General features: G+C 58.2%; 1 protein-coding gene across 1 annotated transcript in view; it reads right to left on the bottom strand.

The window, feature by feature from the left end:
• Window positions 1–14,420, bottom strand: part of TRIM8 (tripartite motif containing 8) — a 29,916-nt gene extending 15,496 nt beyond the window's left edge. The window contains exons 1-2 of the mRNA XM_072870312.1: window positions 13,084–14,420; window positions 12,139–12,795 (exon numbers count right to left, since the gene is read on the bottom strand). Coding sequence (XP_072726413.1) covers window positions 12,139–12,708 — 570 coding nt within the window. The 5' untranslated portion in view covers window positions 12,709–12,795; window positions 13,084–14,420. The remainder of the gene's footprint in view (window positions 1–12,138; window positions 12,796–13,083) is intronic.
• Between the last annotated feature and the right edge of the window lie 11,205 nt (window positions 14,421–25,625).

Genomic DNA, 25,625 nt, shown 5'->3' with positions numbered 1-25,625 from the left:
ATGAGTAAGAATAGGACCAGATCCCCTCCCCAGCCTGGTGACATAAAAAGGCCAACCTGGTCTTGCATCAAGCAAGTGGGTGGCGGAAGGATAAGAAAGCAGGAGGCAGAGACCAGCCCTGTGTCTCGCAGCCTGGCTCTGCCCAGCAATGCTGAACCAGAGCCCTTCTCCGCAGCAGCAAAACCCCCGCAGCGGCGAGCACCGAGACTATGATCCCTGTGGTACCACACTCCCGCCGGAGCTCAGCAGCCGGGCAACACGCAAGGGAGCATGCTGGGACCTGTAGTTTCCAGCCAGCCAGCTGCAAAACGCCATCCGCCAGTAAACACGTCTCGAATTAAAGAGATGCGAGGCCCCTAAGCTCCTGGCAAGGTGCCAGCCATGGCTTCTTGTTGGCAGGTGCTTGGCCAATTCCCATGTGTTGCATTAGCCCCTTTCGAAGGAGCAGCCAAGAGCCCGCACCCCACAAAGCCCCTCGCAGCCAAGCTGCACCCTGCCCTTGCCGAAGCAATGTGTCTGCATGGACAGCAAGATGCTCCCAGAGCTCAGGTACAGCCCTGGGCTGCAGGAGACGTCAGCCCTGCTCCTGCCTTGCTGTGAGCCCCTCCGCTTCTGCTGCATGGCACTGGGCCACTGACTCTGGAGCAAGACCCCTCAGCCAGCTCTGCCCAAGCTTCAGCTATATAAAGCCCAACGCTGCATCCCTAGAGGGGTCAAATAAAGATGCCACCGAAGCAATCGGAGTTGCAGGCAGCAAGAAGCAACACACCAGCGCAGTGCTTTCAGGCAGAGCAGCACAAGCAGGCAAAGCTCTGCTGACCTACCATGCTGGAGGGGCTGGGGGCAACCACCTTCCCACAGCACCCCGGCCGGGCACGCAGCCTCCCCCTGGGTGCCGCAGCCCCGTGCTCCAGCAAGGCCAGGACCGTACGTCACGTCTTAGGGAGCGTGGCACCCCTCTCCTTGCCCGCTCACCCTCCCTGCTGCGGAGGAAATCGCGGCGCCCGGCTGATGTCAGGAGGCATCACTTCACACAAAGGCCAGGCTTCCTGGCGGGGAAGGGGTGGGGGAGCGGGGAGGAAGGGGAAGAGGAGCCTGGGGCAAAGGCAAGCGGCATCTCCAGCTCCCCATGTGTGCACGAGGGGCAGCGGCAGGAGATGGCACGGCCCCTTCTCCTTTAATTGCCCTTGCACTTGGGAAATTGAGGCAACATCCTATTTCCCAACGCCCTTCACAGGAGCCCCAGCATGGCTCTGCCCTGTGGAGCTGCAATGGAGCATGCACCTCTTTAAGGGTGCACAGAAAAAAAGGACTCAAGTTTATTTTAATTTGTTCCTGCAAATAAATCAACTCCATCTTCTCCACCTCAGCCGCACTGTGGCTGCTGCCAACTGGGAGAAGCATGCTCCAGCCGAGCACAGAGGCACAGCCCCCTGCCCAGTACCCACCCAGGAGAAAAGCCACCTCTGTGACAAGATTGAACGCCAGCACCCCCAAAATGGGCACAACCATGCACCCCACCTGACTGTCCCCTGCCCACAGGTGACTAAGTGCTCGTGGCACCCATTAGTTGATAAATACAGGTAAAAACAACATATTCAGGACAAAGCCAAGAGTCATCTGCAGCCCTCGTTTCCCAAACTCCTCTCCCCAGTGCACTCCCCAAAGCCGAGCATCTTTAGAACATGCAGAACATCACGGTACCCACAGTATCGACAAGACCTCCTGCTTCAGCCTCTCCTCCCCTCCTCTGCCTCCCGAGGCCCCAGCTCATCCCCCAGCAGTGAAAGCGGCTGGTGGCCAGCACCGGGCTGCATTGCTTTTGTCTTCACCTCAGCCGCTCTCCCAAGGGCAGGAGCGCTCCAGACCAACTGCACAGGGACCAGGGAAGAGGGGTTGGCTGTAGGGGACCTGCGGGATCTGGTTGATGTTGACTGAGGGGGGGAATCACTGATGTTGCAGGGGGCAGCCCGGGAAAGTGGGTTTTGGATGTGGGCACTGCCAGGGAATAACCATAAAGGAGCAAACCCCGCTGCTCTCCTTCAAACGTGCTGACTTCTGCTCCTAGGAGGAGGCCTGTCATTGGTTTTTAATCTCACCCGATTACGGGCCAGCCTTTGACATTATTGATCCCAGGCCCCTGAAGTATCATTTATCTTCCAGGTTTGACTCGGCGATCAGAGCTCAACAGCTCAGACCCCAGTTGGCTCCATCCTCCCAGGGAGCCAGGGGAACTGCTCTGCTCAACTCCACTCCTGCCGATTCATGTCAGCCGTATTCGAGGCTCAGTTTCCACCCCCAAATGAAGTGGCTTTCGCCAGATGCCCTCTCCCCACCTGGCATTTTATCTCCTGACTCAAAAATCCAGCTCCTCAGGTTTCCGGCAGACCAGCAGTGCTTTATCAAGGCCAGCAGTCCAAGGTGCCTCCAGCGCCCGCTGCTTCCCCCTTTCAGTTTCATTATCCTCTTTTAAAGAGGATGCGGTGGAGGCACAAATGTTACGGGATGTGCCGAGAGTTGCACAGGGATTGAGGAGGCAGCGCCAGCGTACAGGGTACAACCAGAAGCCATTTCTAGCTGTGACCGCACTGCCATTTTCTAGAGCAGAAGGACGAACAACAGTGGCTCCTCATCCCCTGGTAAGCTTGCACCCACAAAGAAACCTGGCTGCTAGCTTGGTTCTGCAGTGGCTTCTCCTTACCTGCCAGCTAGCACAGCTGCACCTCAGGGCCAGCTCATGATTTCTGCTTGACCTTCAAAACGTTAATGCCTGCTACTTCCGCCGGGCAGAACAAGAGACAGGCTCCACGGATGCAAAGCAGCCGGCAGGGCCGGGATTCAGGACGCCTGGGATCACCACCCCATGGACGGGACACATCTGGGATTGCTGCCCCATGGGTTCCCGCTCCCCTGGTTTCCCCCATCTTCCACCCAAGCTGACAGATGTTCCCAGCCTCCACCTTTTGGGAAGCACAAGGTCTTCCGCAAATGTCTGTGTCTAGAGTTACTGGGTGCAGCATGTGCGTGAAGGTTGTCTTTTCAGATGCCTCCTGTCTCTCTCCTGCAAAGCTGGGCCTTGCGTTTTGGGAAGGAGGAACATTTCCTGAGGAAGGCTCCAGCGGGCAGTTTTAATGCATAGAGGAAGGTTTAGCTTTTGCTTGTCGCCTTGGTATTGTTTATCAGATTGCTGCAAAAGCACTTTGATAAATGGAGATTAGTACCCTGTGCGTTCATAGACGATAGCGGTAGCCAGGAGCCAGCCTTGGGAAGGACCAGGGGAGGAAGCATCTGGGTGGGGGCAGCTAGCAGGGTCCACGTTCAGCAAGGTACCACCACCAGCAAAGAACGTCCGAGTCTCCAGGATTGCCTCCCCACACTGCCATGGACTTCCTGACTCCCTAGCAGGTCCCCTCACCTCCGCTTACCTCTACTTTAGTGTAATACCCTGACTTCCCTACCCAGATTTTAGGTTGTTGAAGAGATTAAACTGACCTTTTTCTCCCTTGTTGTAAGTAAAATGCTACAAAATCCTTGGCTGGAGGACAGGTCGTGGTTTTACCCGCTGGACTTACACCCCTGGGAGATGCATTTGGCAAGGGCTGGTCGTTGCACCACACGCAAGGCGTTATTTCCAGTCCCCTGCCTGGATGCCCTATCGTGCAGGATGCCAGCAGGCAGAGGCAGGAAAATAACCCCAAAATGTGCTCCCATTCCCTTGTAGGGGGCAGATCCCATCCCCATCCTCTATAACCAAAGCACCTCTGACCCAAACAGGGCTCGAGGGCCTCAGCCACCCAGCCACAATAGTGCAGCTGTGGCAGGAGAGCTGCAGTAATTCCCTCCCGGATCCAGCCACCCCCATCACTAAGGGGCTAGCACAATACCCGAGGGAAGGGGGAGCGCGGAACCCCCCCCCCATCCCCAAAGGGTCTGCGAGAGGGACAGGGACCTCGCAGCGCATTTATTCCGCTCCATCCATTTGAGAGGCGTGCGTCAAGGGGCTTTTTGCCGTCGTCGGAGGCGGGTGCACCAGGACAGGAGGAGAACAAAGGGAGGCACCGGCACCCCCAGCCCTTTGTCTGAGCGCAGAGGAGTTCACCTGCAGGGAAAACCAGCTCCCACCGCAGAGCCGGCAGCTCTGCACGGATTTGGATGGGGAGAGGGGATGCAGCCCCCCCGCTAGCAAGAGGATAATGAGCAGAAGGACACGATTGCGTTACCCTCTCTCCCCCTGCCACACGCACAAGCCCGTTACAGCGCACACCAACCCCCCCCGACTTTCCAACAACAACCGCAACCAGCAATAAAAACCATTGCCACAAAAATATCAACCCGCCCCCCAGCGCGATCGATCTGTGTCTGCGTGTGGCCGAGCACCAAACCCCAGAGCTCGGCTCCACCGACCAGGATCGACTGGGAGGGAAGGGGGTGGGAGACTAGTTTCCAGGGGACAGGGTTTTAAAGCCACACAATAACTGGCTCAAACGAGGGTTTGGATTAAGCTGTTGTACAGTGAGGGAAAACACTGCCTCCATTAGGATATGGGGGATTTTCCTTCCCTTTCTCCAAAGCTCCAGCTCTAGGATGAAGCTTCCAGGTCACCCAGGCAGGGAGAGGAGAACCGGGTGATGCTGAGCAAATGGGAGATCCCGCACAGGGAGAGATGGGTGGAGGGAGGAAAGGGCAGATCAGCCCTCCCCAAGCCCCGGATCATACAGTCAGCTGGTCTGACAACGTTTACTCATATTTCAGAGAGACACAGCCATCCGGAACGTCACTCCCTGCCAACTGCCTCATCTGGAGCCATCCGCAGCTCAGCTCTTCCCAGCCTGCTCCGGAGATGGCCCCCCCAGAGCATCCACACACCAAGGAATCGAGAAAGGACAGGTAGGGGGAAGAGAAGAAACAGAGAAATTAAATGGATACATGTTTAATTTTTTTTTTTTTTTTTTTTTACAGTTCTGGTACATTGTCCCAGCAAACAGATGACTTCACGTGTGTGTTACGCAGACGGCACCGCTGCAGAGTGGCAGGGCACTGCTCTGAGCCAGGAACTTTGCTCATGTTACCATCACAAGCGAATCACAAGATAGAAGAGGGACAACCACGATCCCCTGGTGAGAACAGGCCAAAGCTCTCCTTATCAGAAAGGATTCAGGGCTGGGAACCTCTTCCCCCAGTTCATCTGGGGGACATATGTAAGAACTCTTGCGTGCATCCAGAGTCTCACAGGCATAAATAACCATCCCTCCCTCCATATTTGCGACCAGGCATCTCTTCCTCCCATTCCCAAGTGTGCTGGCTGTAGCTCTCCTGGGTAAAGGAAGGGTGGCTGCCCCTATCAGTCCTTCTTCCATGGAGGAAAGAGAAGGGCAGGACAGCTCTGGTCCTGCACGTTCCACACCTCCCCACTGGTCCCCCAGCATCTGCCCCATCTTCTCTACCAGCAAACGGAGGTTCATTGCAGAAAATTGTCTACGACCGCAAGCAAGCTCAGCAGCTCTGACTCCTCCAAGCCATCCCCCTTACTCCAACCAAACCAGCATTGCCTGAGCCTACGGGCTGCTGATAAACACAGAAAGTTGACAAAGTCACCAGAACCTAGCCCAGATCCATAGCATTTTATTTTTTTGAAAGAAAAAAAGCCAGGCCAGACAGGATTCTGCCCCGAAGCCTGTGTGGCAAAGCAGAATCCGGCTCCAAGTGTTTATTTATAAATCCGTACATACATGTACATTTGAATTCTGACAGAATTAATTCTGGCATCCGGCTAATTCAAAGCATTCCTCCCCCATCACACTACTGTTGCAGGCCAGCCCAGCACAGAAGCTGATTATAAAATGCTGCACTAGCCAGGCATTTCTGCAAAGGCTTGTGCTATTGAGCATTCAGTCTTTCCTTGCTTGGCTATTTCATTGTTTCGGTGTCGATCCCTCCTCTCTTGCCCTGTGTTTCCTGGTTACTTTTGTCCCTGCTCTGGAAGCACTGCTGCTCTCAGCCCCATTTCAGTGTCAGATTGAAAAAAACCCAAAACAATTACATGAAATTAAAGAGAAGAAAAGAAGAAATTGCCACCATGTACCAAGACTTCCAGTAAACAGATAGGTAACGAGCAAAAAATAGGCCAATATGCTGCAAGGCAAGCTGCAGACAGATCTGGGGATAGAAAACTCGCTGCCTCCCTCCAAAGCACAGCTAAGAAATCCCTGTGTGGTCACACGCTGTCCTCTGGAGCAGAGAGGAGAGAGGTCAGGGCAGCCAGCACTGTAAGAGCCTCTTTATTCTTGGGCAGTTGCACGAATCTGATCGCTTGTGCCCTTTGTGAGACATGGAAATCTGCCTCTTCTCCTCCCACCCCCTTTGCCAGCCCCCCCTTCTGCTCCCCCTGCTCAGACGGGGGCAGAGGCAACTCCTCGGCTCCAGAGGCAAAGACCAGAGCCACAGAGAGGCTGTGGATCCCCCTCCGGCAGGACCAGGCTTGGCCGAGCATGCAGGAGAGCTCAAGGACAGTGCTTTGCTGGAGCGAGGGGAGGAGAAGGGAAGGATGGTCCTGGAAGGAGGGTCCTGCGTGTTCCTCGAAGGGCTCACCCAGGCTCCCACGTGCGAGGCACGAGGCTGAGGGCTGGAGGAAAGTCCAGGGTCTCGCACTGCAGCCCACGTCCTTCCTACTTCTCCCTCTCCACCATGCTCGCAGGCTTGAGGAGAGTGGCATGCTGCACACCTCCATGCCAGCAGCCACATGATGCTTATATAAATATCACGGGTTGGATTTAGCCTAAACGAGGGTCTGGGCTAAGTTTATTATGCCCTCATCACCAGCCAAAGCTGGGCTTACCTCCTGGTTCAGAGACCAGACCAGGACACCCAGGTCTCAGGGGCTCATTCAAAGCCACCGCTGAGGGAGGGCTTCAAGGCGGAAAGCTCTCTGGCCAGGGTTGTCTGGCATGGGTGGGCAAGGCTGTGCCTACACATCCCCACCTGCAAAGTACAGCCAACCCCTGTATACCACAGGGGCAAGCCTGGGCTACAATTTGTCACTGTTCCTTGCAAAGCAGCTCAAGGTCCTCAGATGAACCTCTTTCCCTCTTCTCCTTCCACCTCACTCTTCAGCAGTACCCATCCACAGAGCATTCTCCACTGCAGCCCCTGTCCTACTCCTTTCCCAAAGCTGTCCCCTCCATGCAAGCCTCCTTGCTCCCACCCAAATCCACCAGGCTGCCTCCTCGCATCCTCCATCTCTGCTGTCACTTCTCTAATTGACTCTACACAGAAGACTTGCTGCCGCAGGTCTAGAGCAAGCAACCACTGGCAACCTGATGGGCTAAGAGCAAGGAAAATACTCAAGCTTAGCAGTAAAGCAGTGGGAAAAAGCCCTTAATCCAAACCCCAGGGAAGCAGGAGACTGTCCCAGTTCAGCCAAAGATCTGGGACTGCCAAGATACCCGCTGACACTTGGCCAGCAAACTCAGATGGGTTTGCAGCAGACCTCCCCAAGACCTCTCTAGGGCAGCACAGGCTGCTGTCGGTTGAACCAAAATGCTGCCCCTGACAATACAGTGCAGGAAAGCCTGACAGATCGATGGTGGTGAACGGCATGGAGCTAGAAAGAGAGGCTAGGTGGGTGCTGGGATTTCTGTGACTGCCCAAGGCCCAAGAAGTCACTACTCATCATGGCAGCTTGACCAAATGACAGCATCCCAGGGCACAATGATCAGTCACATTTAGGAGCCTGGTGCTGGACTCCCGAGGCCCCTGAGCAGGAACCAGGGCACAGGCAAAGCCAGGGGAGGGAGAGACTTGAGTTAGGCTGACCTAACCCCTGGGTTGGGCTGGCTGTTCAGCTCTGAGGTGCTGGTGGAGGCTCAGATGGAGGGCGCAGGGAGAACCTGCACATCTCCAGCTTCATAGAACCTACTGCCAAAGTCATCTGTGGATCAGGTATGTTCAAAGAGCGCCCTGGGGAACGCCTGCCAGGCACCAGCCCACACCACCTACAGTCACGAGAGCCAAATTAACGCTCGAGCACTTGGGCACTTGCGCTCACAATGCCTCCAGTGAGCTGCGTGCCACGCTCCTCATAAACAAGTCATCTGGAAAATAAGTAAGCCCGTAAAAATCCAGCCCATCACAAGTTACCAAACCTGTTTCAGAGTAAAATAACCTACAGCAGCTCATGCTAGGAGCCTGGTGGTGGAGCCGACCACAGCCTCCCCAGCACTGGGGCTCCCTAGGTCCCAGCAAAATGTTCCCAGCACAGATAGCAGCATGGGGATGTGACATGGGACTCGTTTCAAACAGGAAGGTGTCAGGGCTGTCTAGCAAAGAAAAGCTGGTGGCATTTTCTCTCTAGAAACCTAGAGCTTTTGAACCGCAGAAGCAATCAGCTGGGGCAGGCAGGAAAAGCACATGGGCCATCTCTGCACTGGGGCTGGTGGTCAACGCTGGCAAGGGACCAGAGTTTCTGGTACAGACTTGGGATTCATCTCTTCCTGTGCTCCTACCAAGTACTCACCTTTCCTCTCTCCTGTACTTTAGAAAGCACCTGAGCTGGGTTTCTCTCGGGGGCTGTCAAGAAAGCAAGCCCAAACCCACCGAGGAGCAGATGGGCTCAGCAGCCCAGTCCCTGTCTGCCCCCCTGGATTTGCCAAATGGGCGCTGCTCCTACATGCCCGCAGAAGGATCCCCAACGTTTTCCCACAGGCCTCAGCACCACAACACGCTTCCTCCCTCTTAGTGCTCAAAATCACCTGAGATCTTCAGAATGTGGAGCAATTTTCTCGCGATTTCCCAAAAACGCACTGCAAGCTAGGTCAGAGGGAAATTTACCTCCATCCCCTAAAACAAAACAGAAGCAGGAGCAGAGCCTCTACCCAAGTCCCTTCCCACTGGTGGCACCTCCAGCTGAGGACAGGCAGCTGGGACATCCCCAAGGAAGCTCTGATGTACCTGGCCTCAACCAACCGTGTCCCACACAAAGATGGGGCAAACAAGGTAATGCCCCACAAGCGAGTCCTTTGGTTTGGCTGCTGCCTTCTGACCTGTGCTCCAATCCCAGCAATGTATTTTTCCCCTTTTTGGATGGGGGGGGGAAAAAAAAAAAAGCAGCAACGCATCAACCTCACGCTGGAGCAACTTTCTTTTTCAACCCTGGAAGCAGGTTCCCCCGTGTCGGGGAGACGGCAGGTTCCCCCATGCCGGCAGGAGGCACGTGGCTGGGGCAGCAAAGGCAAAGAAGGAAGAAAAAATGTTTCGTTTTGAGACCTTGACACAAACAAAACGACAAGAAGAAGAAAAAAAAAAAAGAGGGTGGGCTGTTGGCTTTTTTTTTCCCCTCTCCTCTTTAAGCGCTACAAAAACAGGAAACAAAGGAGAAAACATCTCACGGGGGGAAGGGGAGGTAAGCGCTTTATACGCCCACGAAAGAAAGATTAACCACATATTTTATTTACTGTTTGTATTACGGTTGCACTGTGGAGTTCAACCAATTCCGAGCCAGGGCTCTGCGGGTTTGTGCAGCACCTAACGCCGAGCGGTCCCCTTCCCCCAAACCCGCCAAGCATGCGTCTCCGCTTCAAGCGAGCCCTCCACAGACACCGTCTTTCCTCCTGCAGACACCTGCCTCTGGCCTCTTTCGCCCAGCACGAGCTCTGTTGCCCGAACTGCCAGCTGAGAAAGCGCTGGTGCTGTCCCCAAGGAGTTTTGAGCCCCCTTTCCCCTTCAAATCGGGCTGTAATCAGGGGTAAGATGCCCTCCAAGGTGGGCTGGCAGCGGAGCCAGAGTAATAAATGCCAGAAAAGGTGAGTTTATGGACAGTGTGTTTGCAGGCTCCCGACCCTCCTCCGGGCTATGGGGTCCACCGCTGCCACACTGGGTTGATGTCGCACCCCCACACACTTTCAAGTCCCCCGCACCAAGGACAGGGCTCCGAGCCTCCAAACTTTGACTCATTTCTCAATTAACGGCTTCCCGAATGCAAGCCACGCATGGAACAAACCTCTCACAACGGGGCCCGGACCTCCCAAGCCCGGCATTACTCATCCGCCCCCCAGCCCTCCTTCCCCAGGATGCTCCAAGAGCAGCTCACCACCGCAGGGTGAGCAAGCAGCCAGGAATCCCAGCCCCGGCTCCCGCAGGTGGGAAGCCGTCACCGGCTGAGCACACGCACCCTAATTTGGGGGCTGAGGCGGCCGCCTTCCTTGCCGGCTGGCAAGGGGCAGCTTTCAGCCAGAGACCTGCCCAAGGCCACACAGTGAGGGCAACCTGCCGGGCGTTTTTACTGGGGACCCTTCCCTATTCCAGCTGGTTCACGGAGGAACTGCTTCAACTGCAGGGGAATCCTTCGGGCACGCCATCGCCCAGCTTTGGGCTGTCCTCCATTGCCTCGGCCTCCGAGCACCCAACCGAGCCACGTGCCCAGCGGGAAGAGACAAGCTTATCATCGCAGAGAAAGGAAATTAAGATAACACGGCGATGGAGGTACCGAGGGATTTGGCCAAGGTCACAAAATAAGTCTGCAGTTCTACGATACAGCCATCCGACACATTCGGTGTCTGGCCACGTATCCTAAAATTACAAGCCAGGGCCAAAATCCAGGCTAGTCGGTGGCAGCTTTCTGCCAGGTCATTAGCAGCGTGCATCCGCAAGGAGCAGCGAACATCCAGCCATAACAACGACAGCAACAACAAAAAAAACCCATGCAGCAAGAGCGGGAATAGATGAGATCAAAGTGTCCTGGAAAAGGACCTGGAAAAATAGTTTTGGTCCCTGGCTAAGGCTCCCGGGAAACGCACACGCGAGCCCCGTCCCAGCCCCACGCAGCCCTGCTGGGGTGGCTCCCCACCCTGGCAGAGGGAGACCAAAATGACTCCCTATAAATAGAAGCAGAAAAGTGCTTCTCCAAAAGCCTGGCTGGGTCTTTCCCCTTCCAGCGCGTGTGGCAGAGCTGCTGGCACCTCCGCGGAGGTCTCTGGTTTTCCCCCAAAAAACCTGGAGAGGAAAATAACCTTCCTGTGAGCTCAGGCTGGCTCCTCTCTGCACAGAGCCGCCCCCCCCTCCCAGGCCTGGCCATCCAATTGGAAAGTAATTATACTGCAATTTTTATTTATGACTTTTTTTTTTTAATTGCTAAATGGTGACTCATTTTGGCAACATTAAAATACACAGGAAATCATCCCCATTTTACAGTAATCACCATTCAATTCATTGTTAAATATTTATTCGGCGGACAAGCGCCGGGCCTCTTTCGAAGGGTCGGAGGGGGAGCAGAGGGGCAGCCCTGGGAGGGGGGGAGGTGTGGGGGGTCACGGCAGGGCTGCCCGCAGGGCTGTTAAATGCCCACCACGAACTTCGGGGTGGAGAGCCAGGGGTGAAAGCTCCCGCCAGATGGTCTGGCCATGAGCAAAATACAGACTTGCTTTCCCTCGAATCCAGCGCTACGCCCCATGCTGCTTTAGGGAGGGGGGGCAGCTCTGTGCCCCCTGATAAAAAAACACATTACTTGGCCAAGCCCCAAGCGCAAATGCCCGCCAGTGAGAAGCCGTGGGTCTCTGACACGAAGCTCTCCCAGCACCGGGGCGAAGGGGATGGCGGCCACTGGCCCCGGCGGGAGGCGGTGGGAAGAGCCGGCAGTTTGACATGCACAGGCCTTACAATGGACGGCGTCCGCGTCTGTGGCCGCTTTGTCCCCCCGGGGAGCCCGATTTCGGGGCGACTCGACCTGGGACACAGGCGGCTGCTCTGCCTTCCCCCAAACGGCCACATGCCCCAGCAGGAACCAGGGAGACGACCCCTCCAAACCCCCCCAGCCCAGGACCTTGACCCTTCCCCGTGCAGCCCAGACCCGAGTGGCCGCAGGTCCTACAGCTGGCTGGCTCCGAAGGCCTCCCGGCGTGGGCCCCCTTCCCCGGGGAGCCCCCCGGCGCCCACTGGCTCCGTCACTGCTCAGCGTGGAGCGGCCACCTAACATGTCCGCCACAGGGCGACCGGGCGGAGGAGGAGCAGCACCGGGGTGGATTTTGTGTAGGCCCTACACAAACACAGCGCTTTGGGGAACAAACACGGCAGGGAAGAGGGCAGCCAGGGAGAGCAGCAGCCCCCCAGGGCTGGGCAAACCCAGGTCTCCACGAAGGTCCGACTTACCCTGATCTCATTGCGGCGGATCTCCACGTCGCAGACCGAGTGTCCCTGGTGGGCCCCGCTGTAGTAGCAGCAGAACTGGCAGACGGCCACCTGCTCGGCCTCGCAGTGGTACAGGCGGTAGGCGTTGTGCTGGGGGCAGCTCCAGGCCCGCACGTCGTCCGCCTCCACCAGGAGATGGCCCCGGGCCGTGGAAGGTTGCTGCAGGTGGGTCTGGACGTGGGACTGGCAACACGGGGCCTCGCACCTCAAACAGATCTTCTGGGCCGGCAGCGGTGGGCCCCGGCGGCAAAAGACGCAGTGCAAGACGGAGGGGGGCTTCTCCAGGTTGAGGGAGTTGAACTTCTCCACGATGTTGGTGAGCTTCAGGTTCTTCTCCAGGTTGGGCTTCTGGTTGTAGGCCTGGTTGCACTCCGGGCACCGCACCAAGCCCGACTCCTTGGCCCACGCCTCCCCGATGCAGCCCCGGCAGAAGTTGTGCTTGCAGGGCAGCTGGACCGGCTCCACGAAGACGTGCAGGCAAATGGGGCAGATGAGCTCCTCTTCGAAGCAGTTCTTCCAATTCTCAGCCATCTCTGCCGGCAGCCTCTGGCGACGTTTCCCCCCACCCGCTTCGGTCGCTCAGTGCGGTCTAGGGGCGGACGCTGGGGTCTGTCCTCCCTGCAACGGGAAGGCTGGGGGTGAACGGCTGGGCTCCCCCCTCCCCGCAGCACGCGCGATAAATAATAAACCGCAGCAGATTTTAAAATCGGGGATAAAATAAACCACAGAGCAGCACTCTAGGAATCTCCAGCGAGAAAACGCAACGTCCCCGTCGCTTCGTTAAAAAAGCAACACAAACGGTTAAAAAACCCCCAACGTGATATTGTAGGATTTACAGCCCAAAGTCTTAACCACCCCTAAAAGCCATTTGTTTCTTTTTACCCCAGAAGGTGAATCGAAACTTACCAAAGGTTGAAAAAAATCCATACAAAATCTAGCAGCAGAGTCCAAGTTCCATATAAAGCTCCTAAATTTAGCGCTCCGGATTGGATTTTTCTTTTCTTAGGTTTGCAACTGACATTCAATATTTTAAAGGGACTTTTGTCCCCCACCAACCTGGCTAACAGCTGAGAGCCCGGACTCGCTCAGGGGTTTTTTTTTCTCCCCTGGATTTCTCCTCCCTCTCCCCCTGATGGGAGTTGGGAATCAGAGTCTTTTAAAGGAAACAGATCAAAGAGTTAAGATCCAAAATGGGAAAAGGAGGAAGATTAAAAAAAATAATAATAATAGCAACGATGACGATGGCAAAAAACCGAATTCTCTCCGCGGGCCCCGAGATTTGCTTCTAACCCGGCAGAGCAGCAAAGAAAAAAAGGAAGAGGGGGAAAAAAAAAAAAAGACAAGACAGGAAAAAAAAAAAAAAGGAGAAGAAAAAAAACCCCCTCTCGTCTGTTTCGAGATTGCGAGGTCTTGAATGGGAGAGCTCGGTCATTCAGAGCAAACCCCCAGGCCAGCGCAGCCCTCCCAGCCTCGACCAAGGCTCCGGAGAGGGACGGGAGAGCGGATGGGCTTTGCCAAGGGGGGATCTAAACCCCGCGGACCCCGAATCAACCTGCTCGGACTTCGCAACGGGGCTGGCGGAAAAAAGGCGTCCGGGGGGGGGGGGGGGGCCCGACCTAGCCCGGTCTCATGGCCGGCCGGGGGGACGCAGCCCCCCGACGGCAACAATGCGATGGAGCCGGGGGTCCCGGGGCGCGGGGCAGAGGGACGGGTGTCCGAGCCGCCCGCGGAGCGCCTGCCCCCGGCGCGGCTTCCCCAGTCCGGCCCCGCCGGCAAGGGGCGAGGCGGCGGCGGCGGGCAGCCGGGAGGAGCCGGCCGAAGCGTGCGGTTCCGGGAGAGCCGAGTCAGCTCTCAGCCATTTTGAGCTGCTCTGCTGAAGAAGGGAGATCGGAGGCGCATTAAAAATGAAATAAAAAAAAATTAAAAAAAGGTATTAAAAAAAAAATTAAAGTCACCGGAACAAAACCGCTCCCGCTGCCTCCCCCGCCCGCGCGGCGGGGCTCTGCGGAGGGGCTGCGGCTGCGGGGCCGCGCGGCGAGCCGAGCCTGAGCCGAGCCGTCGTCCCGTCCCGGCGGGGCCGCTCAGCAGAGCCCCCCGCGCCTGCCCCCGCCGCCGCCGCCTCCAGCCATCTTGGTCTCGCCCTGGGCGCCGCCCGCCCGCCGGAGCCCCACGCCCCGGCCTTCCTCCCGCCGCCCCCGGGGAGGCGGCCGCGGCCCGGGGGGACGAGGGGGGACGAGGGGGCGGGGGGGACGCGGATCCCCGCAGCGGATCTCCTCGGGGAGGGCGGGGGAAAGGGGGGGGCGGCGCCTCGGAGGCGGCCGGGCTCAGCCCCGGCGCGGGGGGCCGGGGCGGCGGCGGGGGGCGGCCGGGGCGGCCATGGGGGCGGCGGCCGCGGGGGATATATCGACCGGGGGGAAGGGGGGGGCGGGCGCGCCCCGCCCCGGCGCGCCGAGGGGCCGCCCCGCTCGGGAGCCGGTCGGGGTGGGGGGAGCGGAGCGGAGCGGAGCGGAGGCGCCGGAGCCGGTGGGTCCCGCCGGGCGCTGCCGCTGCCGCCTCGGAGCTGCGCGGCGCTGCGCTGCGCTGCGGCGGGACCGGCCCCGCCCCGCCCGCGGGCCCGCCCACCGCGCGTCACGGGGGACCGCCCCCGCCCCGCCCCGCCCCGCGGCCGCGCCGCCTTAAAGCGGACACGGCTGGCGGCGGGCCCCACCGCGGTGCTCGGCGCTGTCAGCCCTCGGCCGGCGCGATGGCTGTCCCCGCGCTGTAGCCCAGCCTCCGAGGAGCCCAGGCTTGTCCCCAGCTGGGATGTCCCTGCTGGCCACTGCATCAGCGGTAGGGCCACCCTGTCTGGCCACCAGCATCCCTACGCGGCCAGGAGCCAGGGTTGCTCAGGGTGCCGGTCCATAAAAAGGGGCCGATCGCCCTGCAACCAGCTCACATCTGGGTCACGGCTGGCCCCGGGTACCAGAAGTGCCCTCTGGAGCCCCCTACTCCCTCTCAGCTCCCCCCGGATGGGCTGTTACTTTGCACGGGACCATTTCAGGTGCATTTCGTCCCCGTGCAGAGCGAGAGCCATTTGTCCCACAGGGTCTTCCCAAAACCGGCAGCCCCAGCACCTCCCACCAGAGCCCGGGGAACAGAGGTGTGTCTGTTAACAGCTCTCCCACCAAATGTTTCCGCAGCTGGTTCACGGGACACCGTATATCCAACCCCTGCCAAATGTGCGGGGCTGCTGGCAATAAAGCACGTTGCTGGTGTAAACCCATTTCCTACTGGCGAGAGGGTCACAAATGGCTTCAAAACGGAGTATTTAGACCAAAAAATGCTCAGGGTGCACAGTCACGTTTATGGTGGATTGACAAGGGGGCAAAGGCTCAGATGGTGGCTTCAGGATCTGGCCCCAACCTTGCCCCTGGGTGACACTTGCCGATGGCAATTTGCTTCCGGGAGGGATTTAGCAGAAATTCCTCAACTGCAGCCTCAAAGCCACGGACCAAACCGTCCAGAGACACCACCCAGTAGCATCTACTGTAGCACCCTATAGCCGCAGTGCCGTGGGCCACCCAGGGCAGCCAGCTGCCTGCTAGAGGGATGAGCATCCTACATCCTACACCCCCCTACAGAGGTGGGGGTGATCCAGGTCTTTCCAGGCTTTCCTTTATGGGAACCCCCTGTGCACAGGTGGGTCCTGCCAAGAGACACCCCAATAAGGAGACAGAGTGATGGATACCAGCTATGTTCAGGCTGGTTTGGATTTGAGATCCTCCATCCCATTTCCCTGCCTCCACCTTTCCCTTCTGACTTCGTGCTTTGATGGGACATCGGGGAACACCTCTACCTGCCGTCTGCATCGTGCCCAGCACACCCCAGTCCCAAAGTGCTGCCCCAGGGCAAATAATAACAAATAATAACAGCATCATACCCCAGCACACCCCACAATGCTGATGGGGCTGCAGTCGGTGTGCAGTGCCTAGGCTGGCTCAGGATGCCTCGCTCGCCTCTCATTTCTGGGTGAGGCTCCCACAGCCTCTTTGCCACGATAAAACCTATTTCTGGGCTCGGCCGGCCAATCCCTGCCTGCACGGGAAAGCCCACAGCCAGGCCACCCCAGGAGAGGGGCTCACCCTGTATCACCCCCCGGCTGCGCCCTCCATCTCCACACACCCAGCCCACGGCTCCCAGGGCTCGAGTGCCGATTCCTGCAAAGGGAGCGGTTTGCTGTCTAATTCCTCTGCCAGGCCTCAAAGCCTGCAGGCTGTACATCTCCTCCAGGGCTTTACAAGCCGTCCAGCAGCCGGGACCAGCGGGAACTGGGCAGGGAGACGCGGGATGCGTCACAGCTGCTGTCGGCCGGCCGAGCCTGCGTGGAAGCAAACCTCTTCTCGAAAAGTCAGTGCAAAACTATTTGTGACGCTCACTTCTTTATAAACACAGGCAGTACTGGGCAGCCCCTGGTGACAGCCACTGTCCCCACCCCGCGCAGCTCTCCTCCAGGGGCTGCTCGGGGCCTCCGTGCCCTCCGCTGTGGGTGAGCTGGGGAAGCCAGCTGGTATTTAGCAGGGTTTAAAAGTGGAAGGCGGATGGGATGGGGCTGAGCCAAGCCAAAAGGTGCGTCCTGCCCTCGGCTGGGAATCCCGCTACCCTGGGGCCGGCGCTGGCCCTGCTGTCATCACACCCATTTCTGGACGACGTCATCTCCCTGCCCAGCCCGGAGGAACCCCCTTGGCAAGGGGAGTCCCAAAGCCAGGCTGGGCATCACAACCCTTCCACAGGCAGCAGGACCTGCCTGGGGGGGCTGTAGGCAGGGAACCCCCCTGCCCACACAGCTCCCAAACACCTTCCTGCCAGCGCTGGGTGACTGATGGACACCAGCAGGCAGGAGCTGCAGAAAGCCTGCTGCACTTTGTGTTCCCCTCCTCCAGGACCTGGCTCCGTAGGGGTGCCCCAGCCCACGCCAAGAGGCCACAGAGGCAGTTTTTAGCTGAGTCGTGGTGCGCATCCCTCAACCTCATCAAGGCTTGCTTTTCCCAGCCACCGCCGGGCCATCGTTCCCCTTTGCTGGCAGTCTCACTTTGGCAGCCCTTAGCCCTGCCCTGGAGAGACCACCACCCCCACCAGCCTCCCTGTGAAGTATCAGCATCTCTGCTGAGGCCCCCGTTAGCACCAATGGCTTTGGGCTGTGGGTACCCACCCATGAAGGCCAGCAGAGCATCACCCCATGCCCTGCAGAGCCAGGATGCTCAGCCACTTGTCACCGGGGACTGGCATTGAAGTGGCATTGCCTGCTACAGAGGGATCTTGCCCCTGCGAAGCAGGGATGCACTGGCTGGTCCACAGAGCCCAGGCGCCTTCGTCACTGCGGGCAGGGGACGAGCGGGGCCGTGCCTGGCAGCTTGCGTCAAAAGCCTGCCTCTGCTTTCCCAGGCAGACTCGAGCAACGTTCAACCAGCCTGCAGACGTACAGAAACTCTGTTTGCTATTTAGGGCTGCGGACCCTACTGAGCTGATGGGATAGGGAGGGTGTTTGCACAGATTTACGGAATGGCTGGCTGTTAAAGTGACAGCTTCCCTCCCCGCTGCCACCCCGGCCCCAGGATGCTCCTGGCAGCTCCGGCACCCAGCCCTGCACCTTCCTCAGAAGCCTTGAGCCCTCCAAAAGTAATACAAAGCGATGTGCTGCTTTTATAACTCAATTAACCAGCCAGAGAGAAGCCATCACTGCCCTTCTGCCCCCCCTTCTGCGTAAGCCCGGTGAGGTGGCTTAGTGCGATGGAGAAAGCTCCCCCCGCCCTGCTCTGTGTGATTAACACGTTGAAGGCTTTCACTGAAGTTTTAAGACTGGGTTTAAGGATTTAAGGAACTCACAGGGTGGCAATACCCTGGTTTGCAGCACTAAATCCATCTGCTTGTGGCCGTCCCCTGTTCCCAGCTGGGGTGGAGGAGGAGGGAAACAACCCCACGGAGGAGGCACGACACAGAGGTCCCCACGGCCAGTCACCCCCTGCCCCAGCCCAGAGCACGCCGCTGACATGCAGCGCTTGTGCCCAGCCATCCCACGCATGTCCCCGCTGCGGTGTCACACTTGTCCATCCCACACTGTCACCTGCCTGCTGCGGCATCCTCGCAGCCCAGTACCTGCTGGGGGAGATGCACATGTGCACATGTGGTGCATCTGCAGGGGGAAATCCCATCCTCTTCGAGTAATAAAAAGGGACCAGAAGCTGGGTGTGCAGCCTGGTCCCCGCAGCACACAAAGCACGTTCCCTGCCCCAAGCACCCAAGCATTGCGATCCAGTGACACCCACATCTGACACTGGCAGCCGGGAACAGGGCTGGGACGGTGTGCTGGATGCAGGGATGGTGATGCCCTCGTCGGCCCCTTGGGAGAGCTTTGCCCTTGTGCAATGGTCGCACAATGGGGGCTCCTCTTGGGGCAAAAATGATGGGCTTTCTCCCTTCCTCCCCTAGGCTAAAGCATGGGCCAAAGCAAATATTGAGGGCTGGCCAAGGGGGACTGCATGGGGGGGGGGTGATGGAGGGGACCTCCACTTTGGCCTGGGGCAAATCCAGGGTGGAACGACGCAATCTGGGGTTGAACGGCCAAATCCAGGGTTGCACAGCCAGCCGTGGGACAGGGGTGATGCTCTGGGGCTCGCTGCCCTGGCTGGCCTCGGGGTGCTGATGGGTGCTGGTGAGGGCGGCAGTGGGTCTGGCAGCTGTGGGGCTGGAGCGTGGGGATCTGGGATGAGGGCCGGTGCGGTTCCCTGCCTGGTGGGGTTTCTTTCTATGCAAATGGCTGGGAGCAGCTGCCCTGCCGGCGTGACTCATTTCCTGCTCTTGTGTCACATTCTGGTCAGGCCAGTTTGGCAAAGGCTTTCTTCTCTCCCTCCCTGGCTTCTCCTCCTTCTCTCCCCCACGGCCGAGGGCTGGGATGTGCATTCGCTCAGCCCCTGGCAGGATGAGGCAGGATTTTCAGGAAACTGCGTCAAAGCCACAAAACCTCCATATATATATATATATATATATATATATATATAAACCCCAACCAAACAAAAAACCCAGCACAATTTTCTTTTTTTCTTTTTTTTGAGCATGAGGGAGACTGGCGGCCAGACGGGCTCCTCTGCTCTTCCCCCCGCTGGGGCGGCTGCTTCCCCCAAGATGGGATGGGACCCAGCAGAAGAGCTGTAAAAGTTTGCTGGGTGGCCGAGGGGAAAAAAAATGCAGCTTGGTCTAATTTTACCTTCTGCTGCCAGTTGGAGAGGTGCTGCCGGAGGTGGGCTGCCAGCAGGAAGCCTTTAACAGGGGATGGATGGTGTGAGCATCTGAGGGAGCTGCCAGCCCTGGGGTTCACCCGGTGTTTCTTATTCCTCAGCAGGGCTCTGGGGCAGCCTTACCACTGCGCCCTGAAAAATGTACTGGCTGGGGTTAAAAGTAACCCATTCGTCTTAGTGGGGTTGGGAAGGGATGCTAGCAAATGCTGGCAGACCCCAGCGTGGTGAGTCTGCATGGGGGTGCCATGTCTCCCACCGCAGGTCCGGGGCAGGGGAAGGTGATGCTGGGACCAAATCCCTCCCCACGGCCCCAGCTGGGCTGGCACTGCCCTAAGCCCAGGCTGTGCCACAGGTAGAAGAGTCACTTTTTGGGGCATTTCCCACCTTGGAGAAAGCAGCATCCCTCTACCCCAAACCTGTGGCTGCCAATGGCCCCGTCTCTCCCTCTGCACCAGCCACTTCCCTGGTGCATTAAGCTCTGACACAGCCTCCCGCACCGCAGCTGGGCATCTGCCTGGGGGACAGATGGAGCTCCTCGGCGCTGCCCACCCAGCGATGAGCTTGGGGACACAAAGCTGCCGGCCCCAGATCCGATCGTGGGAGACTGAGGGTGGGAGCAGGGTACGATCCCACCACCTCCCTTCCCTCTGCAGTTTGGTTCAGCTGCCCTCCCACCAGAAGGCCCCTGCGGTCCCTGCCCGGGCTGAGGTGTAACCTTTGCAATCTTCACTCTGGAGCAATTTCTCAGCCTTCCTCTTCCTTTTCTGCATGCTCCCTGCAATTAGAAGCCGGCTGCAGCCAAATGACCCAGCGCCACACGCATGCTAAAAAGCCCCCCGCCAGGCAGCTACCGAGCTTTCCTTTGAAGGGCAGAGCATCCACCGCCGCCGTGCTCCGTGCGACCCCCAAACCCACAGCCCCCGAGTCCCGTGGTGCCGCTGAGCCCCAGCTCGGTGCGGCCGGGGGAAACTGAGGCAGGGCAAGGGCAGGGGCTCGCCCCGGAGCTGCAGCCTGTGCACCCTCCACTGCTGGGGCTCTCCTTCCTCTCCAAAAGCCTAAAGGTCTGTTTGCCCCCAGCAAAGGGAAGAGCACGAGGATATCGGTGTAAACTAGGTCAGGAAGCACTGTCACTCCCGGTTGTGTAACGGGAGCAATTACGGGTTTAGGTCTCGTTAAGACACCAGGAAGGAAAACACGGTCTGTCTGGAGTAGGAGGAGTGTGATGGCAAACAAAAAGGAGGGTCCTGTTGACAGAAGGATGAAGCTGCCTTCGTGTCGGAGGTGTTTCCGTCCCATCCCGGTGCATCGGCAGCCTGGGGCTTGGATTGACTCCCGTGCAGGGGGATGCAGGGGGATGCAGAGAGCGGGTTCCCAGCTCTCCCTGTGCTCTGCTCCTTCCCCCAGGCACTCCAGGGCCCCAGGGACTTGGAGCAGGCAGTTTTAATCCCTCTGAAATCCCTGGTCCCTGATCCACCCCGCTCAGCTCAGCGCTTGGTGCTCGCCGTCCCTGTGCAGCCCTCCCTTGGGGTCCGACGGGGACCCATGGGCAGCGGGGCTGGTGCTGGGCTGTGCCAGGAAAGCCCGGGAGAAGCGTCTGAGCTCTTCCCGCCTGCGCAGCCACCACCGGCCCTCCTCTCCCGGGGAGCTGCCAGGCTTCCCACGCTGCCCACTGCCCTGCACTGCTGCCGGGCTCTGCGTGGGCAGCCTTCCCTAAGGGAACCGCCGGGCAGCGAACGCTTCTCTGCCTGTCCCTCCCTGCTGCCGGGGCGGCCCTGAACCCACCGGGCAGGTCCCTTCCGGGGTCTCCGGAGGGATGCTCGGGTGCTGGCGGAGGTCACCCAGAGCCCAGCCAAAATAAACCCAGGGCTCCCCATGAGCAAAGCCCTGGGGCACTGCCAAACCTGGGGTGGGGGCACCTGCGCCCTCTCCACGGAGGTTCCCAGCGTGAATCCAGCCCATGCACACTGCGAAGGAGGGGCTGGGGCGCCCGGCAGCCAGGGTTAGCCTTTAACCACCCAAAACACGGCATGGAGGGAGAGGAAATTCTTGAGGCATCTATTAACATAAAAAGAGTCGTACTTTATGTTCGGTCCCACTTATGGCTTATAAATGATTACTGCACCTTTTAATAAATGGTTAATCAAGTGTTAGAGTCCAAACAAGTTGATGGGTTGCTTATTACCACGGTTTATAACCTTTTATGAATGCCTTCTGTCGATGTACTTATAAACATCCATACCACATACTTCTCGTGTCTTGACATGTTGGTCACATCTGTTCGAAGTTTATTAACTCTTGAGCTGCTTGCTAACGGCAGACTGGGAGGGATCCCGCTATTTGTCTGTATTAATCCGCGTGGCTCAGAAAGCACACCTGTGTGGCAGGGGCTGGCCGAGGGGCGACGTGGGCATCCCCCTTCATCCGAAAAAGGTTTGAAGCAAGTGGGATGCATCCTCATCAGGAATAAGTCAGCAGCGGGGTGTTGCTCTCATGGGCATGGGTTTTTTTTGCCACCAGGACAAACAAGTGAGGGAAGTTGGTGGCAGATTCTTCATCCCTTGAAGTCTTCAAGCTGAGACAGGACGTCGTCCTGGACTGGCCACTTGAATCAAAGCCACAGGTTATTGGGCTCAATGCGAGAGGAATTGGGTGAAATTCTCTGGCCTGCAAACACGGGAGGTCAAACAGCATGATTTAATGGGCTCTTCTGGCCTGGAAATCCACGGAAATATCCTTGGCCGTCGCTGTTCATGCGCAGCTGAAGCCCCCCTCACGTCATGTTGCAAATAATGAAATAAAACTCTCAATAAGCTGAATAATCAGAAAACAATTTTCCAATAAAAGCATCCCCTGAAATCTCCTTTTAAGGCAAGGACTGGGATTCCCACCGCTGAGCGTGTTCCTGATGCTTCGCGTTATTGTTCGGCTGCCTGTACCGGGGCCGGGCAGGCTGCCACGCCGCCCCACGCCGCCCCACGCCCCCGGGGACGCTCCCTGCCACAAGGCCCAGCCAGCCCCCCCAATTCTGAGCCCTTTTTGCCTTGATTTTTCCCCTTTTGCTGGATGCTTCAGATAATTTTCCTGTTCAAAAAGCAAGCGGGGAGTACGGGGTGCTGCGGTCCCGCGTTCTCTCCAGCGTTTTTAACAGCCGGAGAAGGGATTTGTGCATTAAGCAGATGAGCATGGTCCCAGCCCAGGCGGGAAGCTGGGTCTCCCTGGTCGCCTTGGCCTTGCACACTCCTGGAGGTTTTTTAATATCTAACCGTGCTTTCCCCTTTGCTCCCTGCTCCCCGGCCCCTCCGGAGCGGGTACCCCATCTCTGGCAGCAGGAGCATCTCCAGCCTTGCTTGCTGCCCTCCAGCAGGTTACTTGTGGCTGGAGTGTGGAAATTCTGAGGCAACGTGAATGATGGGAAAGGGTGTTAAAAATACTTTTCCCCTTGGAAAAACAAAACCAAACCTGAACTACGCCTTTTTGGAAAGCTGCTGCAGCAATGGCTGCTGCCTGAAACGCACCCACAGCCAGTGCGTCCCTGCCGCAGGTGAGCGGTGGGGGGACCGAGGGGACCGAGCCTGCACTGAGGCTGCGCCGGCCGTGCTGCCGTGGCCTGTCTCATGCGCTGCTTCAATTAATGTGAGCGATGAGGTCTTGGGGCAAGACAGGGACATTTTTTTCTCCAATGCAAACTCTGCCTGACAGCGGGAACAGTTGCTCTGAAAGCTATTTGGAGAAGCTGGAGCTTTTGGGCACACCGCAGGCTCCTAGATAGGGAGCTGAGGCATACGGGGGGGCTTCCCTACAGTGCTTCTCCCATCCCTGCCAGGTCCCGGTTTCCTGTGCCAGACGGTGGCTTGCAGTGCAGCGAGGATGCTTGCCGGCTTCCCACCGTCCCCGAGGCTTGGCCATGGGGCAGGGGCTGCTGGTCCTGCGTGGGGGGAGGCAGCAGGACCCGGCCCAGCCTGGCTGCTTCGGGCCCCTCTCCGGTTACAGCTTGGCCATGGTGTCCCCAGGAGCGCGGGGTGTTAATGTGTCAGGTCCTGCGTACCGGGCGTGCTGGGAGGCTTTCCTCCGCACAGAGGTGCTGCTGCAGCTGGCTGTGCCATGAACACTGGCCGGACAAAACAGCAAGCAGGGAAGAAACGAGGCAAAAAGAGGGGGGAAAGAAAAATCCAAAGGGACTTGGTGTGCTGATACCCCACGTTTCTGGGTGCTGCGTGACACATCCTTGTGGTCCAGGTGGGCTAAAGCACGGAGGACTCCTCCCTCCCATGGCTGCACCATCCCGCCGTGGGCTGGGGGACATGCCGTGGGATGGGGGACATGCCACGGGAAGGGACATGCTGTGGGGGTGATGCTGTGGGAGGGGGTTCGGGGTCAGGACCATCCCTGGGTGCCCAAGTCCAGCACAACCAGAGGCCACATTGGCTCTGCTCTGGGTGGGCAGGGAGCACTGTGGGACCAGGAGCCCTTTGCCATGGGGGCTGCTCCCTCATCCCACGCCATGGGGACTCAGCTCCCATCCCACCCCGCCTCCCCCTCCTGCCCCGCAGGTGCACCCTCTTCCCCGCCAAGGTTCCCAGGTGCCGCTGTTCATTTTTCAGATGCGAAATGAGCCCCAGCCCTCCCTCTGCACTCAAAAAAAAAACCAAAACCAAGAGAGGAGAGAAATAAACAAACAAATCCCTTCCCTCTCCTGGCTTGGCATCTGCTTGCGGTCCTTCCATTATTAATTAGAGAAGCTGCCGGCATTATTAGCAACAAACCGCTCCTAATGAAGTTCAGAGCCGCAGATCCAGGAGGGGCTCCCAGACACTGCTTTTCAGAAACCTTAATTAAATTCAGGGCCCGAAGGTGCTTTTGGCTGGGGTGGAAGCAGAGGGGTGAAGCTGCCCGGGCCGGGTACGGCCACGCCAGTGGTGGGGCTCGGGCTGAAGGGTGACAGTGGGAGAGGGGCATCCCGCTGCATCGCAGCCCCCAGGGACACCCGGTCCCCTCCGGATTTGGGGCTGAACCAAGGGACCAGCTGGGATGCGCTGTTGCAAAGAGGAGACTGCCCAGCTACCGCAGGGATGGCAAAGGCAGACGATTTAATTCATTAATTAAATTAATGAAGCACCAGGGGCAGGGGTGGCCAGGGGCTGGCAGGGAGGGCTCCCAGCACTGCACAAGCAGCAGGGTCCCCGGCCAGTCCCAGCTCTGCCATCCTTGCTGGGATGTCCTAGCGGGGCGGCCCTTCGCTTGCAAATGCTTCAAGGCTTGGGAAGGCAAGGTCCCCTTGGGTGAGGGGACCAGCTGCAGGCTGCTTCTCGCTCGCTCCCCCAAGGGCGAAGTTTCCTCAAGTGACATGATGAAACCCAGCCAAGCTATGGCCATGTTCCCTTCGGCACGACTGGCACAGGTTGCTCTGCAGCGGTGGCGCTCGGAGATCCCGCCGCTTTGCCTTGGGGCTGGGACAGTTCGTGTCTGGATGCGGCTGCTGGAGAGGTTCTTCGGGAAAGGATGTTTTTCACCTCAAACTTCAAAAGAAAACAAATCCTTGCAGGAACCCTTTCTGCCGATTGCTCCCCTTCCGATCCAGGGAGGGCTGAGATAACACCCCTGAAGAGTAAGTGCAAAACCTGCCCAAAGCTGGATTTCAGCTCCCGTGCATCCTTTCCCTTCCCTGTCAACCTTCTTCTGCGCACAGCGATCTCCCCCCCTCCCCCCCGATATTCCACCCTTCCTCTCTCTGACCTTAAAGGAATTTATTACCGAGGAGTGTAAAACAATTACTGCAAAATCGTTCTGCGTTACTGGGAAATCATTGCAACATTAGCTCAGTAATATTTTTTTGTAAGTGTTTGCTGTGTCTCTTCTCCGACATATTCGGGCTCCACACGCACATCCACACCCCCGCAAATCCCCCTGAAGCCAAGAGGCGCTTGGCAGAGGACAGGAGCATGGACCTGACCCGGCACTCACCCCGGCTCCCTCCTTTCCATGCCAGCGGATGAGGTTGCCATCCCTCGGCCGACCGGCTGCGTCCTCGGACCCACGGGCAAGCACTCCTCATCCTGGCTCGTCCAAACAGCACAGAAAAGCCGGCCGTCAGGCCACTCCGGCTGCCCTGGCTCAAGGGGTTTTGCCAGCGGATGCTTATGGGATGCTCGCGCAGGATCCTGCACTGGGCAAGGCCGG

Source organism: Ciconia boyciana, chromosome 8 (assembly GCF_034638445.1).
Source record: "Ciconia boyciana chromosome 8, ASM3463844v1, whole genome shotgun sequence".
Classification (NCBI taxonomy): Eukaryota; Metazoa; Chordata; class Aves; order Ciconiiformes; family Ciconiidae; genus Ciconia; species Ciconia boyciana.
Note: the sequence above shows the minus strand (reverse complement) of the source record. Positions and strands in the feature narration are given on the sequence as shown.